This window comes from Megalops cyprinoides, chromosome 4 (genome assembly GCF_013368585.1).
Source record: "Megalops cyprinoides isolate fMegCyp1 chromosome 4, fMegCyp1.pri, whole genome shotgun sequence".
Classification (NCBI taxonomy): domain Eukaryota; kingdom Metazoa; phylum Chordata; class Actinopteri; order Elopiformes; family Megalopidae; genus Megalops; species Megalops cyprinoides.
The window spans coordinates 16,194,544-16,216,890 of NC_050586.1; the positions used below are offsets into that span (position 1 = coordinate 16,194,544).

The 22,347-nt window shown below is 41.7% G+C and overlaps 2 protein-coding genes across 2 annotated transcripts; both read right to left on the reverse strand.

The window, feature by feature from the left end:
- Nucleotides 1-8,384: 8,384 nt before the first annotated feature.
- Nucleotides 8,385-9,191, reverse strand: tmem119a (transmembrane protein 119a). The gene has a single exon (XM_036526225.1). The coding sequence runs from the start codon at nucleotides 9,189-9,191 to the stop codon at nucleotides 8,385-8,387; it is 807 nt and encodes a 268-aa protein (XP_036382118.1).
- A 6,521-nt stretch (nucleotides 9,192-15,712) lies between these two features.
- selplg (selectin P ligand) lies at nucleotides 15,713-21,057 on the reverse strand. The gene is made up of 3 exons (XM_036527560.1): nucleotides 20,969-21,057; nucleotides 18,103-18,464; nucleotides 15,713-17,928 (listed from the first exon to the last, which is right to left on the reverse strand). Exons 2-3 carry the CDS (start codon nucleotides 18,461-18,463, stop codon nucleotides 17,411-17,413), a joined length of 879 nt encoding a protein of 292 aa, XP_036383453.1. The 5' UTR covers nucleotide 18,464; nucleotides 20,969-21,057; the 3' UTR covers nucleotides 15,713-17,410.
- Between the last annotated feature and the right edge of the window lie 1,290 nt (nucleotides 21,058-22,347).

Genomic DNA, 22,347 nt, shown 5'->3' on the forward strand with positions numbered 1-22,347 from the left:
CTCCGGCAGACACGGCAGTGGCATTGAGAGGAACCGTGTTGTTCGGCCTAAGCATCCGGGGGCAGATAGCCATGACGGACAGTGTGAGGAGCAGGCGGCGGGCCAAGTGCAATGGGGCGGTGCACACTAGGTCAGTGGCTAGCCTCAGCCTGCCATCCAGGAGCCACCGGTACAGATACAGGATGTCACACTCGCACACCCAGAGGTTGTCAGCCAGCTCCACTGTCCGGAGCCGCGGCAGGCTTTCGAAGGCGCTCTCGGGCACCGACCGCAGGCAGTTGCTGTTGATCTTCAGCACCTGCAGGTTGACCAGGTTGGCCAGGGACTGGAGGTCCAGGGCAGAGATGCAGTTGGAGGACAGGTCCAGGTGTGTTAGCGAGGGGGGCAGGGACAGGGGCAGGCTCAGGAGCCGGTTCCCCTTCAGGCTCAGGACGCGTAGCTTGGACAGGCCTGCGAATGCCCCGGGCTGGATGACCCGGATGCGGTTGTCCTCCAGGTCCAGCCGGGTGAGGTTCCCCAGCTGCCGCAGGCCGCCGGCAGTGAGGTAGGTGATGCGGTTCTCCTGCAGCTGCAGGGCCTCCAGGCTGGGCGGCAGTCCCTTAGGGAAGTGTGGCAGCTGGTTGTGGCTGAGGCTGAGCTCCTGTAGACCAGAGAAGGGAAGGAGCAGGTGGTCGATGTCGCAGAGCTGGTTGCGGGCCATGGAGAGGACGGAGGTGCTGAGGGGTACGGAGCGGGGCAGGCTCCTCAGGCCCAGGGACTCGCAGAGGACCAAAGCCCCGGGGCGTGGGCAGCAGCACCCTGAGGGGCAATCGGACAGAGCCACACCGAGGACCAGCAGAAGACCACAGAAGCACCGGACCATGACTCACTACAGGGGGGAGAGAGAGCAAAGCAACCTGAGACTCAAACACAACAATATCCATTCACCTACTCAGCAGCATCTGAGAGCCATACCCAGAGTGAATGAAGCAAGATCACACTGACTCAGTTTAATTTTTGTTGTATCATATGTGATACTTCATGAATGTGTTAAACATGCTGCAACAACTTACCCTTTGTAAAACAGACCTTGGACATTTCAGTCTATACAGCTGCATAATATACTAGCATAAAATACTTCATGTTATGATTGAGTAAAGCTTTGGCCATATATTTTATAGAACATTTTTTAATTTTTCAATATAAACTAAGACATGCATGAAATCCCTTTGGCTGGGGACAAATTTTAATGCATGACATGTTTTGACATGTGCTGGTGATACTGTCTGAATATTTAGAATTTCCAGCAAGTTAGCATTCAGTATCAGGCTACTATCCCACAATAGTTGTATCAAAGGAAATGTATTTGTTCATGAAGTATGCCTTGAAATGTCTAGCAAACCTTAGTAAGTTCACACACTCACCTACTGTGAAATTTCCAAAGGAATGAGCAGTAAAAAAGATCAGTACACAGGTCATGCATGTCTTTGTCTGAGTAACTTCAAACTTTTTCCTCAAAAGGTTATTTTCTGCATTATGGCATTTCTCACACCAGGCTTGAGTAGTGAGTACATACCATGTCCCAGTGTGCTGTGTTAAGGTCCTCTCTTCCCCACTGTAAGACAGGCTGCGCGCTGCAGTGGGTCTGCCTCTCTCATGATCTGCCGTGCTGCTGTGATGCTCTTTCTAGAAACCGTCTGGTCTTTGCACATTCCCTGCAGCCAGCCATCAAAGTTTAATGGCACCTTAAGGTGTTCTGTTACTTGTTTTGTGTCTTCTTCATCATCTAAATTAATTGGGTGCTCTTGGGCCAGAGTAAGAGTGATACCTCTGGGATGTGGAACGTGCCAACATTCTTTTTTTTTTTTTTTTCACAAACAACAATCCTCTCGATAGCTATTTTCAGCCATTTGGATGGCCATTTTTAAAGGTCAAAGGCCATCAGGTCAATGTGTCCAGAAAAGCAGGTGTTGCTGGAAAAAGCCCTCAGGACCGAGTGTTTTTAGGACGGCTATGCAGTACTCTTCTGAGATAGGAGGAGCAAGGGCGGGCTGTTAGGTAGAATATTCCAGAATTATTTAGCACCTCATTGACAAAAGAGCAGGAAATTTGACCCTGAAGCAAGGTACCTTTCAGAGATCACATTTCCATCGCCACACTGCGCTGAGGCTCTTCACTTTTCACTTTCCATCTTTAATGTCTGGCCTTTGGCTTAGAGCTGGAAATATTTGGCTGCTTTATATGAGAGCGCACTTAACATTTCTCAGATTGCAAGCCTTTTGTTCCCTTGATTCTCTTCTTTATTGACCATAATTTTATGAAATTGATGCAAAAGAACATTTTAAAACATAACATTTTTAAAACAGATGTCCAGATAACAAAGAAAATGTTGGTTTGTCTTACTAGTTTAAAAACGTTATTCTAGAAAAAGGTTTCAGGAAGTGATTTTGCGTATTTTTTCTCCATTACACGAATGTTTTGTTTCAGTACTTACTTTGGCCACTGGATGGCAGTGTTGTTTATGATTGTACTGTGATTTGAATTCACATACACTTCATACAACTTCAAAAACAAAAATTTAGTACATACCTAGTACTTTTGAACCATAAAGAACATCAAGGATTCATTTTAATCCTTCCACAAATAAAAACCTTGTATCTTGAAATAATATACAATTTTCTAACTGCGTAGTGTCATACAGAAACAGCAGCCAGGTAATGCCATCAGAAGAAAGAGAATTGCTTCTAAATGTTAAGCAAGCAATCCAGTGGACTAATCTCAGTCATAGATGATCACAGAATAAGGTTGTGCCAGTAATTATTCCTTTCATTATAGTAGGCTATCAAGAGCCTCTATTCAATAAAGGAAACTATGCGTGTGTGTGTGTGTGTGTGTGTGTGTGTGTGCAATTGTGACTCATAGACAGATGCGGCAAAATGTACCCTCTTTTATGGGGAAATTAAGCACTAAGAAATTTAGAAATGGTAGACTGCAATATGAGGACGTATTTCATGATTTCGTACGCAATGGGGATAATGGTGTGATAGTAAGTTGATTCCTGTAGGACTACCAAGATGTAACACTTTCAGTGGCAAAATGAAACCCCAAATCCGATAGCACTAAAGCTGTAGGGCTTAGAAATCCAATAGGAAAATCAGGGGAGGTATTCAACCGTGTTCATGTCAAATTTCATTGGGCACTAATTCTTGTAATTGGCTGCTGAAATATTGATCAAATCTTGTATGCCTGCCAAGATTATAAACAGGGCTCCCTTTATTGCTGGCCTCTGGTACCACTGGCATCAGTGCCCTGTGTAAGATGTCTCTCATGCAATGCCAACCTGTCTTTTGTGGCCAGACCTCCGAAGTGGGGTCAGGCTTCACTTTTTTCCATTTAGGCCACATACCTATCTAATGACAGGCCTCCTGTCAGGTAATAACGGCCAGTCATTTGCTATGAACACAAAGTGTCAGCTCTGGCGAACACACAATGGAAGCGGATCAGCTGCCGTATGGTAGGAGGCAAGCTGGCTCTCGCTTGTTTGAAGCTGTATCCCCAGGACAACAGCACTCCTGTGTTGACCACAGCCCCTGGAGATTGGCCAGTATCAAAGTTTAATGTGACCACCCACCTTTCTGCTTGCAAGGTCATCAAGCCTACATACTGGAGAACCTTACTGATGTCTGGTCGTTTGATGATATACACAATGTGATGGTCGTTTGATAATATCCACAATGTGATGGTCAAAGCAGCCGCGGAAAAGACATTTTTAGTTAGTTCTGCCTTTACATAATCAAAACTGAGCAGACAAAAACATCTGCACACCTACCAGTCTACACAGAAGTAAAATTTACCTGATTGGTGATATGATTGTGTCATAAGAGGATGTATGCTGTTATTAATGATACACTGGCTAATGAAAGAAGGAGTAAGATCATTTTACAATAAGCAAGATGTGTTCAGGAGAGAAAATACACAAAATGACTCCCAAATGTTTAAGATGCAATGGGTAGCAATTCATGATACACTGATATTTGTATAAAATGTGCTCATACATATATAAAACATGGCACAGGAGTGGGACATTAATGTTAATCTTTTAATAAGAACACCCCTGGGTTAGCACTGTTGCAACTGCAGACATTACAGCATACATGAAGGCAATCTTCCCTATGTGTACTCTGCATGTCAAAGAGCAACAGCCTTCTGCTCCTGTTGGCCAGATGAAGCAAACCTTTATACCTATAGCAGTGTATGTGAGCATGCGTGCATGCAGGCTGTGTGTGTCTTTCTGTGTGTGTGTGTGCGTGCATGTGGGTCTCTGTATGAAACCCCCAGGTTTATTATGACATAAAAAGACACAGTGGGAAGTCCTTTCAAAGTAGTGTGTGACAAATACAGCCACAATCAGCCTAGGCAGAGGAACCACATCACTCCTGCTTCCTCATCACGCCATAGGTCACTTTCACTGTTCACTTCTCCACAAAGAAAAGAGAAAAAAACTCATCGTGGTCAGAAGGTCTGTTGTGCTCTCAGTCATTGTTGTTACTCCAACAACCAACCTGTAATATAAAAACGTCAGTTTTTCGGAATTGCTGTGTAGGTTATCTTGTGATTAAAAAGTTTTTAAAAGATTAAAAATTATTTTTGGCATCAAACTCTAATGCCCTCAGTATCAAACTATTCTTGTATGTCTGTAAAGGGTACTACTACTTTGATTTAGTATTTCCGGATAAAATACCACTCAAAATTACAGATGATCTGCAAAGTGCTGCAAACACAGAATTAGTTCAAACCACTAATTGCTTTCTTGGCCCAGTGTAGGCAAAGTCAGTGTATTTCATTAGGGGGAGACAGAAGGAATAATATTGAGGCAAATAACTAACTTCACTTAAAGTGTGATATTCAAAGCATAATCAACAATCAACACAAAACATCATCTGTGACAAAATTAAAGACCTGAAGATCTAAAACACTATCTGAGAAGGATAAGCAGTTACAAGAATATCCTAAAGGAATAGAAAGAGGATAGGTGTTGAATTAACACAAGAACTGGCAGAAGCTCAGGTGTCATTGAACTATCCACCGACAGGTCACTCTTGAAATCAGGACCCGAAGGGTTTATAGTAAGGACACCGCAAAAAAACAATTTTCCGTAAGCCTTAATTTCCTTGTTCCAAATGTTCTTAGTTTCCTTGTACATCAGAGCATAGAAGTGCAATTGTCATAGATTTTTGCACAGCAGTATGCATTCAGAACTGAAAACATTTCCAGAATTTCAGGTTAACAAACAACAAACAACTAACCTTTACTTGTAAAATAACTACTGTAAATGCATTTTGTGCACTTGAAAAATGGTACCGTTTATGGCATTAGAATATTATGACAATTTAAAAATTACATATGTAGATTTCATCAGTCAGATGTTCCTATACTCATGAAATTAAATAGTTGTATCAACTTTACCATATTCATGTTAAAACACAGGAACCATATCAGTCACTGTGTACGTTGTGAATCTTACTTTGCCTCCTTCTCAGTCTGAAATCTGAGAGTAATCATTTCAAACCAGCAATTCATTTCTCCTTGCACTAAAATTGTTCCGTCACTCAGAAGAAAAAAATAAATAATAGACAACCCCAGGGAAGGGTTTATATACACCGCATGCTCCACCCCGTCCGTTTATTTTTACCCACACTGTAATTTCAGAGATTATGGCCACACTCGCCAACATTCTTTCACGGTATAGCAATCTTCTAATTTGGGTCCAATCGTGTCTTTCATGTTTTAAATATAAAGATGTCACCCTTTGTTATTTTTGTTTCCTAAGGTCAGTGTTCTGCTAAGGATTAAAGTTCTGATTTGGAATGCAGGTCTAGATAGGGCTCTTCTGACTGGGGTCCTAAAACTTTCCCCCACTTATTTCCCCTGTGAATTACAAATGCCTACATGTATCACATTTAATGTAAAATGTTGTCTTATCACAAGAGTGAAACAGCCAAGCCAAAAGATACTGGATCACTGCCTTCACACTGTTCAGCCAAAGGTGAGAAGAACCCAATGTGGTCTGGCGTGCAGATAAAGTGATGGACCAACACAGCTCTAGAATGCAGAAATCAAATATTTATATTGTGCAAGGTTTAAAGTCCTTTCAGTGGTGCTACATATATATGTGTGTGTATATATATATATATATATATATATATATATATATATATATATATATATATATGCTGTTGTCTTTGAAATACTGTATGTATATCTCACTGAAATCGCTGGCTATGGTAGCTACACACAAATACATACTGATAGGGCACTAAGTATGTGAGCTGGTGTTCAAGCATTGTGTTACAGACACATATAGATAGGCCAGTTGCTAATGAACCTTTAATAATTTGTCAGTAATGGAAAACTGACAATAAAAACTGTCAGTAAACCTTTAACTAGGTTTCAAGTTGCTTTATTGCTCTCATGGTCTGACAGTTAGAGAAGTTGGTGTACTTTTTTAATGAATTCATTTTAGGAGGAGGAGTGCTGGTCTTACAGTAACAGGTTAGTCCCTCTCTGTCTTTAATCTTGTCCAAATGGTACTTTTTAGCCTTTCACCATTGCATTCTGGATTTCAGCAACAAAATGAATTTATTTGATCTTGTTTGAACCAAACCAATTTAAAAGGTACATCTACAAAAAGAAATTTCATGATTCAAATGGTAATATTTGTAGAATATTATTACAGTATAAAAACTATATAATAATAGTAAAATAATATATCTAGAGAAGGGAACTTTGAAGTGCCCACAACACTGTTGATGGGCTGATTTATGTAAAAATGCAATAAAAAGGCAATAAAATATGTAAAAAAAAAAACAGGCAATATAAATATGAAGGAATACAATGGGTTTGCCATATATTCAGATAAGCCACTGCTTTGAAGCCATGAAAAGCAAAAACTTTTTGAACGTTGTCCTCAGAAAATGTGAAGTTGTATTTGTAATTTGTGTTGTAAGTTGTGTTGTACTCTACTTCACTTGGAAGTCGCTTTGGATAAAAGCATCTGCCAAATGAATAAATGTAAATGTAATTTAGGGTAAGAGCAGACAATGGATGTGTTATGATTAGATCAAAATTGTAAAAGATTCTACTCTGCATTATCCATGTTAACCTCTACTGCAGGTAACACTGTCTGTGACTAAAGACGACTAAAGACGACAAAAGAACATTTGCTGATAATAAGTTTGTTCCAGGTGAGAATAAGACAATTAAATTTATTTCAATTACAAACAAAACAATAAAAAGGGGAAAGACAATCACAACACTCCCCAAAGGAGATAAGTGGCGATTCTTAAATACTGAAATATCAAGCACACAGTAACATCAATAGTGAAGGCTTTTCCTGCATGTCTTCAAAGGTAAAATACCTTGCTTTGATGACGATAGTGCCATCACTGTAAAAAAGCACAGTGTGCAATGCATTGTGTAATTGTGTTTGATTATGCAAAGGCGTTCACCCTCTATTCACACAGGTTGAACGTGCTGACAGAGCCAGTTATGTTGTCTCATCAAATGTAGTGAAGCCCAAAATAAGTTATAATGGTGATGACAGTGACTGAGCTCAATGATAAAACATAACGAAGGTGATAGATTTTTATCTTGTGAACAGAAAGAAGAGAAGCTACAAGTCTTTGTTCACTTCATAGCATCTACCTGTCTTTCACATGTTTAAAATTCATGTCTGTATTTCAAATATTTTAACGCAAAATAAAACACATTTTATTTTATAAAACACATCTGTGTGACATTGATATAGGGATGCATAATTCAATGCAATTATATTCGTGTTGATAAAGGCAATGACCTCTTATCATCCAAGTGCCAACTTTGAGTTGGAGTTGAGACTACTAGGCTACTGGTGACTTAAACAGTGAAGAACAATGGACTTGTTGCTCAACAAATAAGCTGTTATTGGCACTGCCAGAATTCTACAGTACACACAAAACATACACCTCTTATACTCACGCACATCTATGAAAACTGTTTTGACCTATCATTCGCTTTCTCAGTATGCCATGAGCAGATGATCAAAGGAGCTGATAACTTATGATACACAACACACCATGCTTTTTTGCCCTCCCTTTCAGAGAAATGTTCACAAAGGAAGGAAGAAGACTAGAAATGAGATAAAGATACAAAAGAGTTAACACTGCAGTTCTGTTTTTTATGATTTTAAGGCCTCCCTTGGTGATTATGTCATTGCGATAGAGCATATAATTCCACGCAAGAATTCTACAAACTGAGTTTTAAGGAAGCATCTTCCCTGTTTAAAAAGCAGTTGTCTCCCCCTTGATGGTTTTCACAGCAGGAGCAACCACTTCCTGAATCTCTGCTGGTGCCAACCTCACTTCCTGTTAGGCCACTGGTCCAGACGGAGCTCCCTCTTTGTCTGTGTCCTGCTTAGGAGGGTTGGCATTCCTCAGATGGCACGTACAAACCAGCGGCTGGTTTGGGCTGGGACTAGCCTTGGTTTCGATACTTTTCACCTCCTCCTTCTTTTTCTCTTTCTCTTCCTCTTTCTCTTTCTTGGGAGCAGCCTCCTCTTCCTTGGGTGTCTCCTTTTGTCGCTTCTCAGCCTCGGAATGCTTTGCCTTGAGGTCCTTTCCCTCTTTATCCCCAACCAATGCCTTGGAGGGAGTCCTCAAGTTCTTGGTCCCTGTCTTGATGTCTGTCTGGAACTGTTTAGTGGAGTCCACTGGCCCCCCCTGGTGGGAGTCGCGAGCCCTCTCAGGAATCTCATTGAAGGTCCTGGTGCCCCCACTCTTGTCCTTCTGGTCCACATACTTCTTGGCCGGGAAAGATGAGGGGTAGTAGGCATTGAGCTTACGCTTGTGGCTCATGACGGAGGCACAGCAGACGATGAAGATGATGACGATGAGCAGGGAGGAGACCACGATGATGAGCAGCAGGTTCTCCCTCAGGAAGTCCACCAGCTCGTTGAGGATGAAGTTCTTGATGCGGGTGGCGTTGGTGATGCGGGCGGTGGGAGACACAGGGGCGGGGCCACGGGTGGAGTAGGGTGTAGGGACCAGGATTTCTGGTTCACCATCCCCACTGCCCTCCGCAGATATGTTGAAGGGGAAGGGTGTGGCACCACAGCCGCGGCTCCACAGCAAGGCCGCAGACACACAGACCAGATGGAGAACCAAGGAGAGCTTCATGGTTTCTCCGGAAACCTGTTGCAAACAAGGAGGGGGGTGGGGGGGTGGGGGGGTTGGTGGGGGGGGGGGGGGTGGAATGGTGCCTGTCAGTTCCTTAAATTCTCCAGTTTCAATGTTGTATTTTGGTCAATGTTCTACTTAAATTACAAACTGTTGTAAAATAGCATAATGGGTGTTTTGAACTTCATGTTCTCATTTCCTTAATGTACTTTACTTCTATTATTACGTTGTGAAATTGTTCACAATGGTTCAATCTCTGGAGACATTACTTTTATCAAATATGACAGGTAATAAAAACAGTATGGTCAAAACCTCAATTTGGGATAGTACTAGCAAAGTACCGCCTGTTTTTGCATACATTGTCTTTGAATAGGGGCACACAGTTGAAGCTCTTGGACACATACAGAGCTGCATTGGTCAATGGACAATGTCCCATTGATAGTCAATGAAAGACATCACAGAGCAGATATTGAATTGTTCAACGCTTGACCGTAAATTTCCAGCCAGGTGTGAGCCGTCTGCCTTGTGACTTTCCTTTTTCCTCAGACAGATGTGTCTCCCTTAAGACTGGCTGTGAGGACACCTCTCAGCACCTTGGCCCCTGCACTGATTGACCGGATGCACTAGCACCGGTTTGTTCACCACAACCTGCTGTGCTGAAGAATGGAGCTCTCTGTCTGGGAGGAAAGGAAAGAAGTACTGTTCTCTCAAACCCCACAGAGCCCTTTTTTCAGCTGGTCAGCTGTGTGTGCCTTCCTGACAATATTCGTACAAATCCACATTCAGAGACAGAGCATGTGACAGCAGCTGGACTTGGCCAGGCAGACAGAGCTCATGTCATGGTTCCAGACAGTACAAAGAGCATACAGTAGACAGCTCCACCTGTGGCAGATGGGAGTTGCCATTGATCATCCATGGTTCAGAATGTTCATAGACTCCATTCACTGAGCAACATTTGATCACTTTTAAGATGCCCTTGGTTGATGATTGGTGGTTCTGAGCAGAACTATGTGAAGAGACTAAAGATAAATTTCATTTTATTTGCTTTTCCTGACCTCAGGTGAGCAGATGACTAGAAATGTGTGCCTTTTATGTGTCATTTGGTAACATTGCAGTACTTTCCACTGTAATGTGTTCTCAAGAAAAAAAAAGTTATTTCAGACACTTTATTGTTTGATTTCAAAAGAATAATAACATTTCCTGATTTTGGGTGGAGGTGTGCAGCTGTGTTGGGTTTTTAATTTGTATTGTGAAGTTCATTCAATCACCACACAAATAAAGGCAGAAACCCTAAACTCCTGTGGGAGCAGTAAGGCGTGGGAGACTAGTGGCTTTGGCCTCTATATTTACACTCTGCAGCAGCCAACAAACCACAAACTACGCAATTGAACCGAAAGAGCTATTTCTACATGGCTCACTTGTACACTGCTCATTTATATCTTAGAGATGGAAACAAGCACCATCTGAAAACACAACATGGTGATTCAGAAAGATTCAGAGAACTGGATTTAAGTCCCCACAGTAGACAGCTCCTTGGTCAGAGTCAATGGTATCTGTGATTCAAGTTCTGTATATTCAGAGGAATTTTAATTTCCTGCAGTTCTGGAAAATGTAATTTATTAATGAATACATCTAAATAGTACGCCATTTCTACTAGCGAAGGTATATTGAGGTAAACATAAGTTCATGAATATAAATCAAATGTGGAAAGAGCACTTAAGCAGATTAGTGTTCAACAGAAAAATAAAGTGAGTCTATCAAAGTAATAAACAAAATTAAGTTTCATAATAAAATAAAGTGATTACATAAGCTGAATTTGTGGTGAATTTATGAGCTTTCAAGCTGGCTTATTCTAAAATAAATCTGATTTAGATAAAGTAATACAGTCCTGAGAAAGGTGCAACAATATTAAGGTTGATTCTCTTATGCCTTAAATGTACTCTGTACTCACTGTTTAAAACCACGTAGGTAAATACTACAGAAACTCAAATGAAATCAGCTTGAGCTGGGGTCATGACATCCCATGGATGTTCATTAGCATACATTACTGGAGGCGGCAGTATAAGGAGCAGGGCAGTGTAAGGAGCAGGGCTCATAACCGAAAGGTTGCTGGTTTCGTTCCCCTCTGGGGCACTGCTGTGGTATCCTTGGGCAAATTACTTAACCCACAGCTGCCACAGTAATGCCGCAGTAAGTATCCAGCTGTATATATGGATAACATGTCAAAACATGTGTAAGGTGCTCCCGATAAGAGCATCTGGTAAATGACAATGATGTAATTAATTGAAGAGCTGCATCAGATTTGGAAGTGGCTGGTGCAGGGGTCAAATGATAGGATCTACAGTCCTAATGCTTGGTGTACACCCTCAGGGGCAGAAGGAGGGGGACACATTCTCCTGAAGAATCATAATACTTCCCACTAACATCCTGTCTCTCACTCTCTGGGCATTTTGACTTCTTTTTCCATGAACAGAGTGAATAAGACTAATTTGTATTTTTTTTCCATTTCGTTTTATTTTATTAGGGATGCTGATGAATTGAGTTTTCAGTAGATGGAATATAGCTTAATTGTTGAATGCTCATGCGGTTTAAGTTACAAGCAGATTGCATGAGTCGTTCATCTCTTCATAGCGAAGGTTTTTACTTATATATATATATATATATATATATATATATATGATTACTTAAAAATAAATCGTTATTTAAAAACGTATTCAGTATTAATTCAGTGTTCAGTATTAAAAAGTATACTTAAAGGTGAATTATTTTTAAAGTATTATTTTTGCAGACTTGTTCTTGGATTACAGTTCTCTTTTTCAGCCAGGAGGATGCAATTAACCCATGGGTTTCCCTGTGTGGTCTTCCCAGTCAAAGTGGCGGATATGTATATAACCTATAGTCATCTTGCAATGAATGGTTACGTATGCCTTGTGTAGTTGGAGTGCCTTAAGATCCAAATGCTCTGCCTTGCCACAATATTAACAAGCCTTAATTATATCCAGGAAATAGACTACTCATCTTCCCTGCAGAGTCTCCACTCCCTGCACTGAACATCCACATTTCACCGTAAGTAATGCAGCTCTGAATCTCTCCATCTCCACGTCACGCTCTCCTCTTTAACTCTGGACCAGCAAAACAGCAGCACAGCCATCGTGTAGCCACAAAGGCAGGCTCTGAACCCATCTTTACTCAATTCAGACAGGAAATTAAAACAAACATATTTTTCCCCATAGTTTGCTTTGTTTTCAGAAATCAGTTCAGGTTTGAAGGTCAAACAGAGGAAGAGAATTAAACTGTTTTGTTTTTAAAGCTTAAGAGGGTTCGTGACTGTACTTGAGGAATATTTTAGGAATCAGAGAGCCTGGAAAATCATGGAAAGGATTCATTTCTGCATTGTACATTTGTTCTTATGGCATTCAGTTAATCCAATCCTGTACTTACAGTTGCATATTGCATCTCTCCCATACACTGATCTGGGTCGGCAGACCAGTATTATTTGAAAGTTTAACATACAGACTCAATAAAAAAAGTTATTGAATTGTCAATACAATTTTCTGAAAAAAAGATCTTGGTGGACCTATTCTACATAATTAATGGTGCACTGCTGTTGTAGTTCAAAGCTTACTTTGAGACCCTTTACTGCAATTCTGCAAGGCTGCACTATCACATGCTCTCGCACACAGCTCCATGCAAAGTTTGGAATAACTGTTGCATGGCTCATCTCGCAACTATACGTGCCAGAAGAAGCAGCACATCTCCCTATAAGGTGTGCAGTTATCACCCGTAAGTGGATCAGAAGTCTGTGAGTGAGCACAGCCTATTTGGGCACAGGGCTGGCAATACAAATATTCACAATAAAATAGATAATAGAGAGATAATGTCACAGATGAAGATGCAGGCTCCACATCACATTTTTTTCTCCCCGTCAATGCAACAGCCTAATGTCATAAATAAAATAACTCACAAAAGCATTCTCTACTTACAGTTCGCCACTGTAGGGACAGGCTGCAGAGTTTTCTTTGAGCTGCACAGTGGAGGATGGGTAGAAATCCTTATAGCTGGAAGATAGTGTGATTGAGAGAACTATGGGAAAAGAGGGAGAGACAAAGCTGCTTCCTCTTTTCTCCCAAGTATTGCTGCAGCTCCTAGTTGTTTGAAGGTTTTCTTGCCTGTTTAAAAAAAACTCTTCTGGAAAGGGTCCGGGCTGTTGGGAGAATTTCCCTCCCTCCCTCCTCCTCTTTCTTCTGTTTCTCCTCCCTTTTCTCCAGCAGGCCCGTAGCAGAGTGGCTGGGCTGCTTGCGCACAGATTTTTCTCATTAGGTCTTGGTTTAATGTGGTGTTGGGTGGGGTTTGAGGGGGGGAATAAAGGGCTGATCCAGACATTTCCTCCTCCCACTGCCCAATGAAGGGTGCTCCCTGCAGCACATCTGGGGATGGAATATAATTAGGGATACTCCGGAGTTGACCGGAGGGCGGAGGAGGCTGGGGGAGGGGGGCGTATCCGTTGCCGATTTGCATCTGGGCATCGTGCTGTCCCCATTCCCCCTGTAAAAATAAAAAAAATCAAACATACACTGCCAATGGATGTTTCAGTTTGTTGTTGTTATACAGCGGCTTCGGAAAGTATTCAGACCCCTCCGCTTTTGCACACTTTGTTGTGTTATAGTGTAAAAAAAAAACTAAAAATATGTTTTTGCTTTGTCATTATGGGTTATTTTGTCTAGACTGAAGGCCAAAAGAATACATTTAATCCATTTTAGATTATTTCTCTAACACAACAAAGTGTGCAAAAAGTGAAGGGGTCTGAATACTTTCTGAAGCCACTGTATTTTACATGGTAGATGGATCATGCATGCATGCAAATGTGCTCATGCCTACACACTGCACTTACACACACACACACACACACACACACACACACAGATACACAAGCAAAACACAAACACACACATCAATCGTATGCTCTCTGAATCCCAGCAGAGCTGTAAACTCCAATGAGTATACCATCTGTCCCATTGAACTTACATCATGGAGAGAGATTGTGCTGCAGTCTAATGCTGCTTCTTCTTACACAGAGAACCCTTGATATTAATAAATTATCACTAAAACAGTGCACAATAAGTTGTTTCAGTTTACTGCAAGAGCCTGTGCTGAAGACTACCTAGTATACATTGAAGACTCTGTTCTTTTAGGACATGTCTCACATTGGCAAGGGTAGCAGGTCATTTGCAGACAACAGGCTGGGAAATAAGTGTTGGAATTGAGTATTATAACAGAATACACTGCACTTTTTCTTTGATCTTTTGCAAAATGAAAGAGAAGAGTTAAGGGTTGTTTTTGCACACATTTTCTGATAGCCTTGATATTATTGATTGTGAGTTCTCTCTAAAATGTATCTGACAAAGCTCTCTTTCCACACTCTGTGAAGCTCAGTTGCTGTTTTAAATACCTCTGTGCTAGGAATTCTTTCCTGAATGATCACGCTTATAACTTACCCACCAGTCGCTGCTTATTAAACTTGCTTTCATGTGGATGTCAATCACTGCTTCTAAAATAAAACAGCATGCAAGCAGTTGCTAGTGAAAAGTGTCACGTATGTGTTAAAAATAGAAGTGTTTTTAACAAGCTAACAAGCTTACTCTTTCTGTGAACGTGGGTGACAGTGATTTTGAGTGTAACGTAAAAATAATGGCAGAGTGAAGCAGCAAGATGCAAACTGACAGTCTTGATTAACCATGGTATCAAAACTAAAACTAACTAAAAGTCAAAACAAAAAAATTAACTGCTACAGGGCCTTAGTCGATAATTGCAGTTTACATGGATCTTTACAATCATGTCACGTTACTGTTTGCAAATGGGCATGGCCATGTTCAGTTCTGTTCATGCCCGCCACCCCCCACCCCCAACCCCCAACCCCCAACCCCCAAAGGTCCATGGGTCACTCCCTCTCTTGCTCTCTTTCTCTCTCCACTGGGCAAACCCCCTCATTTTGCTTATCCGTACCTCCCTGCCTTCCCTCTAATTTACTTTGTTTGATTACAGCCTGGCTTCGCCACAAATACAAAACCAGTGCAGAGAACATTTGCTTTCCATTACATGTGCGTAAACCTTACGTATATATTTGCCTGCTGGAGACCCAAACCTTTGCACACCACCCTCACCAGGATCCAGTCGTGTTCTCTTCCAGCAAGTTGCTGGAATGCTACTCCCTTTAGCCTGTTGGTTATAAACCTAAGGTCTTTGCCACCTCTCAGGTTTGTCACTTCGTCTCTGTCACGCGGCTAAGGGCCGTGAAGAGACAGTGCATACTCTTGTCACACACATTTATACAGACTGGAAGAGAAGTGAAACATCCACTGCTTCCTTTTCCTTTTGGAGAGCTTCAGTCTAACAGGTTGTGTGGTTCCCCCACAGATACACAATGAATATGGAAGTTAAACAGATCACCAAAACAATGTTTTGAAATAAAAACATATCCTTTTATTCATAAAATTAGGGAGTATTCCTCTTTTTTTCCAGCAGATGTCACCAGTAAGTAATTTTACTTTATAATTTACATAAACTTCTGGTGTACATGTAAGGAGTGGGAAATAATGCATCTGAACTGCACATGGCAATACATACAAATCACCATCCTTAGCAATCGAGATACAGTCCAAAAAACCTTAAAATTGTTACTCACCATTATACTGTGTGTGTATGTGTGTGTGTGTGTGTGTGTGTGTGTGTGTGTGTGTGTGTGTGCGTGTGTGCAAATGTTGTTTTGTTGGGAGGAATCTCAAGGACAAGAGAAATGTCAAAAGTTTATCCTTAGCATGGAAGCAGCAGCCAAGCTTAAAACCTCTGGATGGAATAAAATGATTTTTGCTCACTGTCACATCCAACCAATTCTGTGAGCCAGTGGTTTGCTTGAGAAGTACAGAGTAAAAGCTATGATGTCCCCTGGTCCTTTTGGCTTTTTTAGATTAATATTGTTTTCTTTTGACCAGGAAGCAAATGTGATTTAAAACAGGGACTAAATATATGTCCTAGCAATGGAGAGCAAGACTGGGAAAATGTTTTTAAACAGTATGAACATCAGATATTAATTGCCAGCACAGATAAAAAAATATATTTTTTTATACCTGAAATCTTTGCTGAAAGGATCAATCCCCCCCACCTCCCACCATGTGATGATCCAGTTTAACCCAGTAACAACAAACAACCAGAAAACAGGGCAGTTTTATCTGTCAAAGGGATCTCAGGACGTAGGTCTATTACTGCATCACACAGTGCCTCACAACATATCTCACCATGAATTCCAGATAATACCCACAAGGGAATTGGAATGACAAAAGTGCTGGGTATTTGCACTGGTTTCTTTGATTTGCAGTCAATTCAGCCGTTAGCTCTGAGCCCCACTGTGGGTTTTCTGTGCAACTAGCAGGCAGGTAAGTGGACAGATGTGCTTTGTGTTCTGTTGTGGAAAGTGATGCTTTTTCATAGCTGTGCTGTTCCTGCGCTGAACACCCACCATCTGCCAGACAGTGTAATCTGAGAGTAGATGACTGTGTAGTCTCCCACACACAAAATTACATGGAAACAACTGAACTACTGCCTTTTGGTATTCTAGTTTCAAAGGAAATGTTAACTCATTCAGTGCCAGAAATACTACTTTTGAAGAGCAAAATACAGCATCCTGTATGTGTTGCTGATAATAAGCACTTAAACAAGCAGTGCAGCTACTTTCAAATGGCTCTGTCGCTGAAGGAAAGCAAGAAACAGGCGGGTCATGCTTCATATTTACACTGAAATGACTCATGAAGTCTCAAAGTTAGTCTGCGATCCCAGTTTCAAAGTCTTCCAGTAAATGAACTGAAATTTCCCTAACACAGAGCTCTCCACCACCTGGCGGCATCTGATATGAGCAGTTTCAGTACACTGGTCAAGCATCACATGACCACGATCACATGCACTCTCCAGCGGCAGCGGACATTCCATATACCCGTATTTAGTTCTCCCATTGCCAATTTCCAGTCTTGCAAACTGGAACCTAACTCTTCTCTCCATAGATTTGATATGTATACTGCTGATCACCTATTTAAATCAATAGGAAAGCATGGACCATTTCCAAAACAAAGGCTCCTGGTATGGTCAAAACAGCCAGTCACTTTAGCCACCTGGGAGGGAATGCTGGAGTGTTCCTCGGTTGAGGCTGGGAGGAGGATGGCGTGCCGGTTTTAGAAGCCCCGTTCAGTCTCTGGGAGAAAGCTGTGCAGCGTGAGGTCATCTCCCTCGCTGTCCTCTGTATTGGGGATCAGAGCGCCGTTGCTCTTGGGGATCCGGGGCCTCCCGTGGGTGCCGTTGCCATCGGGGAGCAGGGCGGAGATGCAGACCATCTCGGTGCCGCAGTTATGGGCCATCCTGTACTTGTACTTGCTGCTCGAGAGCTTGGTGCAGAGGATGATGGTGCTGACGATGAAGATGGTGGCCACACCAGCCAGTGTGGCGATGGCGATCAGACACTGGCCGACGAGGCCATCCCTCCGCGGTGTCACGGTGGAGCATGGGAAACCGTCCCTGTCTGCAAAGTGTTCGTTTGGTGCTGTTGTCTTGACAGTCTTCGTCACACCAGGGGCTGTCGTTTGGTGATGTACTCCCGGGTCCCTGCGGGGGACCAGAGCTTGCATGGAGGAGTTGGTGGTTCCTGAAGTGGAAAGCAGATGCTGAGTCGTGGAGGCTGGCGTCTCAGCTGACCCTGTGGTGGCAGAAATAGGATGAGTGCTGGTTTCTGGTCCTGCTTCTGAAGTACTCAGGTGAGATGCTGTAGTAGTCTCTGGTGAGAGAATTGCCATCGTAGAGGCCATGGATGCCTGATGCCAGGTAACGCTGGGCCCATCAGACTCAACCTCGGTGGTGGTATGGGACTCACTTTCAATACTTGTGGATAGCAGGTTTTCAGTTTGAAGCGAACTTCTCAAGTTTGTTGTCTCAGTGGAATATGGAGACGTTTCCCCTTCTGTTTTTGGTGTTGTTGACTCGTATGTTTTACGTGTTGTTTCAGCAGGTTTCCTTGAGATTGCTGTTGTAGAAGTGTTGTCCTCTCTGTCCCGATCTAGGGGAGAGGAAGTAGTTGAATATTCTGCCTGTTTCAAAGAGTTCAAGGTTTGTTCAGTGCTGTTACCAGTGTTGTAGTCACTGGGAAGATGTTTTGAAAGAAGTGGGTTGAACAGTGCAAGAAGTAACAGTAGAACTGGCCAAAGTACAGCCATCTTAGCAAACACAGTGTCCATCCTGCAACAAAAAAGAAAAAGAGAGAACAGTCAATTTACATTATACCAAAGCATACACATTCTCATCAGTGTTTATTCCAGCCTAAATGTCTGCCTTCAATAGCCAGGAATTTGCATATTGAATATGACCAGTTTAAGCTAAAAACCAATACAAAACTAAAAGCATAAGAAATCTCCGATCTCAGTTTGTAGCACTGTAATTGTGGCTTGTTTTAATTATTTACAATGATCACTGCTGTTCTGGTAAATCATGATAAGCTGAGAACACAATTAAATGTGTAAATGACAGTAAATGATAAATGAAACGCTATGTGAACTAACGTGTGACACTTGCAGTCCCGATGAAAGTAACATATTCATGAGAAATGATCTGTCTTTTCAACTGACATGATCCCAGTGCTGAAACGGTGCTCGCTCAAGTGCGTCAGACTGAGATATTGTTTCCGGTTTCAAGTTTCCTCTTTGACAGATTGGCTGATGAGATTATTGCGAAGGACCTTTTCTTCTCATTGTCTTCCTGTTGATTTTCTGTTTTGGAAGGGAGTGAGGAACGGTATCTCAAGATGTGTCATGCATTGCCAAATATTAGTGCACCAGTGGTGTTTTTGTGCCCCACACCCATTTACCACACACAAACCGAAGGACTAAAGATGCATGTATCGGCCGCAGAAAGGCCAACCACATGATATACTGAACTAAGGCATACTTGCTGCACTTCATAAAATACAGAACAACATCATGTGTTAGGCCAACATTTGTGAAGATCACACTCCCAGGATTGTTCAGCGTGGCAGGAGTTAGAGCGTGCCACAGCAGACCACTTGGCACTGTCATTCCTCAGCTGTTAAGCCTTAGTATAGGCAACGTGTTTATAAGTATCCTCCCTCCTTTATTACAAGCCAGCTAAACACAGCTGAAAGGCTTCAGGAGTATACCATGACTGTAAGAAATGGTCAGAGAGGGTTTATTTTCATATAGGATGGGGAGAAAAGGAGGTATCTCTTTTTCATTTGGCCAAAAGAATTTGTGGCTTTGATAGATGGTAGATGGTACTTGCAAGGACCTCAGCTGGCAGCAGGGACATTTCTAGCCATTGAAAAGATCCAGGGCTAAGTCAAGTTTGCCTGGGGATTGTTTTTTTTTTTTTTTGGAGGGATCGGCATTGGTAGTGTGGGGAGTTTATATCTATCTTCATAATAAATAAATATTATCACACCTTTGGACGCTGCAAGTCAAGTTCTGCTCTGTTACACAGTCTGTCTGTTGGTTTGCTATAAACACCTCCTTTTTCAGGGCGAAAATAATCGGGGCTAGGCTTAAAATATTCCTGAATTATCGGACCTAACAACTCCACTGGCTGGCAGTGTCCATTTTCTACCTCTGGTATAAGGAATAACTAGGTTTAAACCAGAATAAGAAAGCTTGCAGCACTGGGTAAGTATTAAGCCAGCAGACAGCTCAACCAGCAAGTGTATAATAAAAAATACAGTAATCATTTTACATGGAGAGACATGTATGGATCATTATAAATTTCAAGTGCACTTGAATATAAATTTCAAGGACACAGTTCAAAGTTTGTTCTGTGTTTTCTGTTCCAGTATGCAAAATTAAATCTAGCTGAATATATTAATATATTATTTCCTTTTAGAAGCAGAAAACATAATTTGCATGATGCTAACCCATTCATTCCTTGGAGCAGATTATTCTTCAGAAAGGAATCAATGGATGTCTTTAAAGTATCTTTAATTTTGTTAAAATAGCTTTTACTATTTCACCAGATATTATCTTCAGGGAATTTACTGCAAGAGGCCACAGTAAATATAAACACATGGAACATACCACAGCCAGAGCAGATAATTTCTGTTCTCGATAGATCCACCTGAAGCAATTACTTTGGAAGCACCAAAAGGCTATTGCTCTGCCTATACTAGATGTTTGTCTGTACTTTATCTTAGTTCAGATGCAATTAGGAGTTCAAATATGAGTGAATAAAGCTCTTAGAAAGCAACAAGGACTTGGTAAATGGCCTGATCTGACAGAGCTATGACAAAAGCACATTTCATACAAAAAGGTGTGAACTGTTTATGAGCAATTTGTGACAAATAAAAGATAGAAAAGCTAATGAACAGTTCTGAAAACAGCTAAAGACAACAGGAAATGAACTCAAACACCTGAGCACCTTTCATCTGAGGAATCAGTCAAGCAGTAACATTTAAGTATTGGGATTCAGCTGGTGTTTCTGTGAGAAACAGTGGCAATAGCACCTGCTTTTTTGCTTTGAGGATTATTTTCACTTGAAAATAGTATTTCTGATACGCAGGAGCAGAACAGAAAGGAGATTTCTCTGATATATATCAGACAAAACAGAAACGCAATGTGTCCAAAACACAAGAGGAAGACATTTTTAACGATTCTCACAATGCCAAATAGAGAGAAGCAATGACAATGCACCAGTCTGAAACAAGTAATATGTCAGGCAAGGAAACCCTTACAAAGCATACTTACCCCAATGATGGAGAAAATTCAGAAGCGCAGACAATCTCTTGGTTCAGATTGACCAGGTTCAAGTCCCCAGAAAGAGCCAAACAAGTCTCATCGAGTTCAGAAAAGCCAGACTTGCAGCTAAGCTGTACGTGTTTTTAGAGCACACAGGAAATGTGTTGAGCGGTGAGCTTTGAGGGAAGTTGAGGTTTTGAAAACTGACGCAAGAGTCAAACTGACAACTGAGAGATGTCACAGCTCTGCATGAGCTGTGTCTGTATAGTTCAAAGTTGAGTACAAACATCTTAACACATTCTCCCTCCCTCCATCCATTTATATCCATCTATCCATCTATCCATCTATCTATCTATCTATCTCACTGTAAGCATCAGCCTTCAGGAGAGGACCTACCTCTCAATGTCTTTGGCACTGGATGTCCTACCATAAGAGCCCCACACCAAGCACAGGAAATCTTGTACAGCAATAGAATGGGTTTCCGACCCAATGCAAGTGAAACTGGTGCTACACTGCTCCGTGGAAACTTGTAGCATACATGATTATGCTTCCACATTGGACCCACATTTCACACCCTTGTGGTCACAGATGCATAGAGAACCAGTGGAACAGCAAGATCTTCACTTCAGGAGTGGCCTTTTACAGTGTTTCCAAGCCTGATTCTTTCAATTACAATGTATTTTGGGTAGATGTTATAAAGCTCATTTTAGAGTTATTCCATTTAAGGTGTAGACAAACCTAATATGCATCCTATGGACAATAAAGCACTGCTCTGCTACATGAAAAGTTCTGAAAGAAGAGCTGGATGTGAAAGAACAAGTCAAGTGCATGGTTAGATTTAGATCTCGACTTTCACAGCTGTATAGTGGATGTCACACATCCTAAATTTAGAAAGCCAAAATGTACAGTGCCATTGTTTTAATCTAAAGAGGCCAAATACATCAAACAAGAATGCATGTGGTGAAGTGGAAGTGGAAGTAAGACATGCTTCGGTCCAAAGCATTGTCTCACTTCGCTTGTGTCACCTGATAGGAACCTAGAGCAGCCCTTCCCAGAGGGAGTTAGTCTATCTTGGGATATCTTGGGTCTCATCCACATACACTACATGGCCAAAAGTATGTGGACACCTGACCATCACACCTATATAGCTTATTGGGCATCTCAATCCAAAACCATGGGCATTAATATGGAGTTGCCCCCCCCTTTGCAGCTATGAAAGCCTCCACTCTTCTGAGAAGGCTTTCCATAAGATTTTGGAGTGGAAATTTGTGCCCATTCAGCCAAAAGTTCCTCCAACTCATTGATTTGATGAGACCTTCAATAACTTGTATTTTCCATCAGCTGGTGATTTAAATAGATTTCTTAAAGCCCCACCACAGTGGATCTCC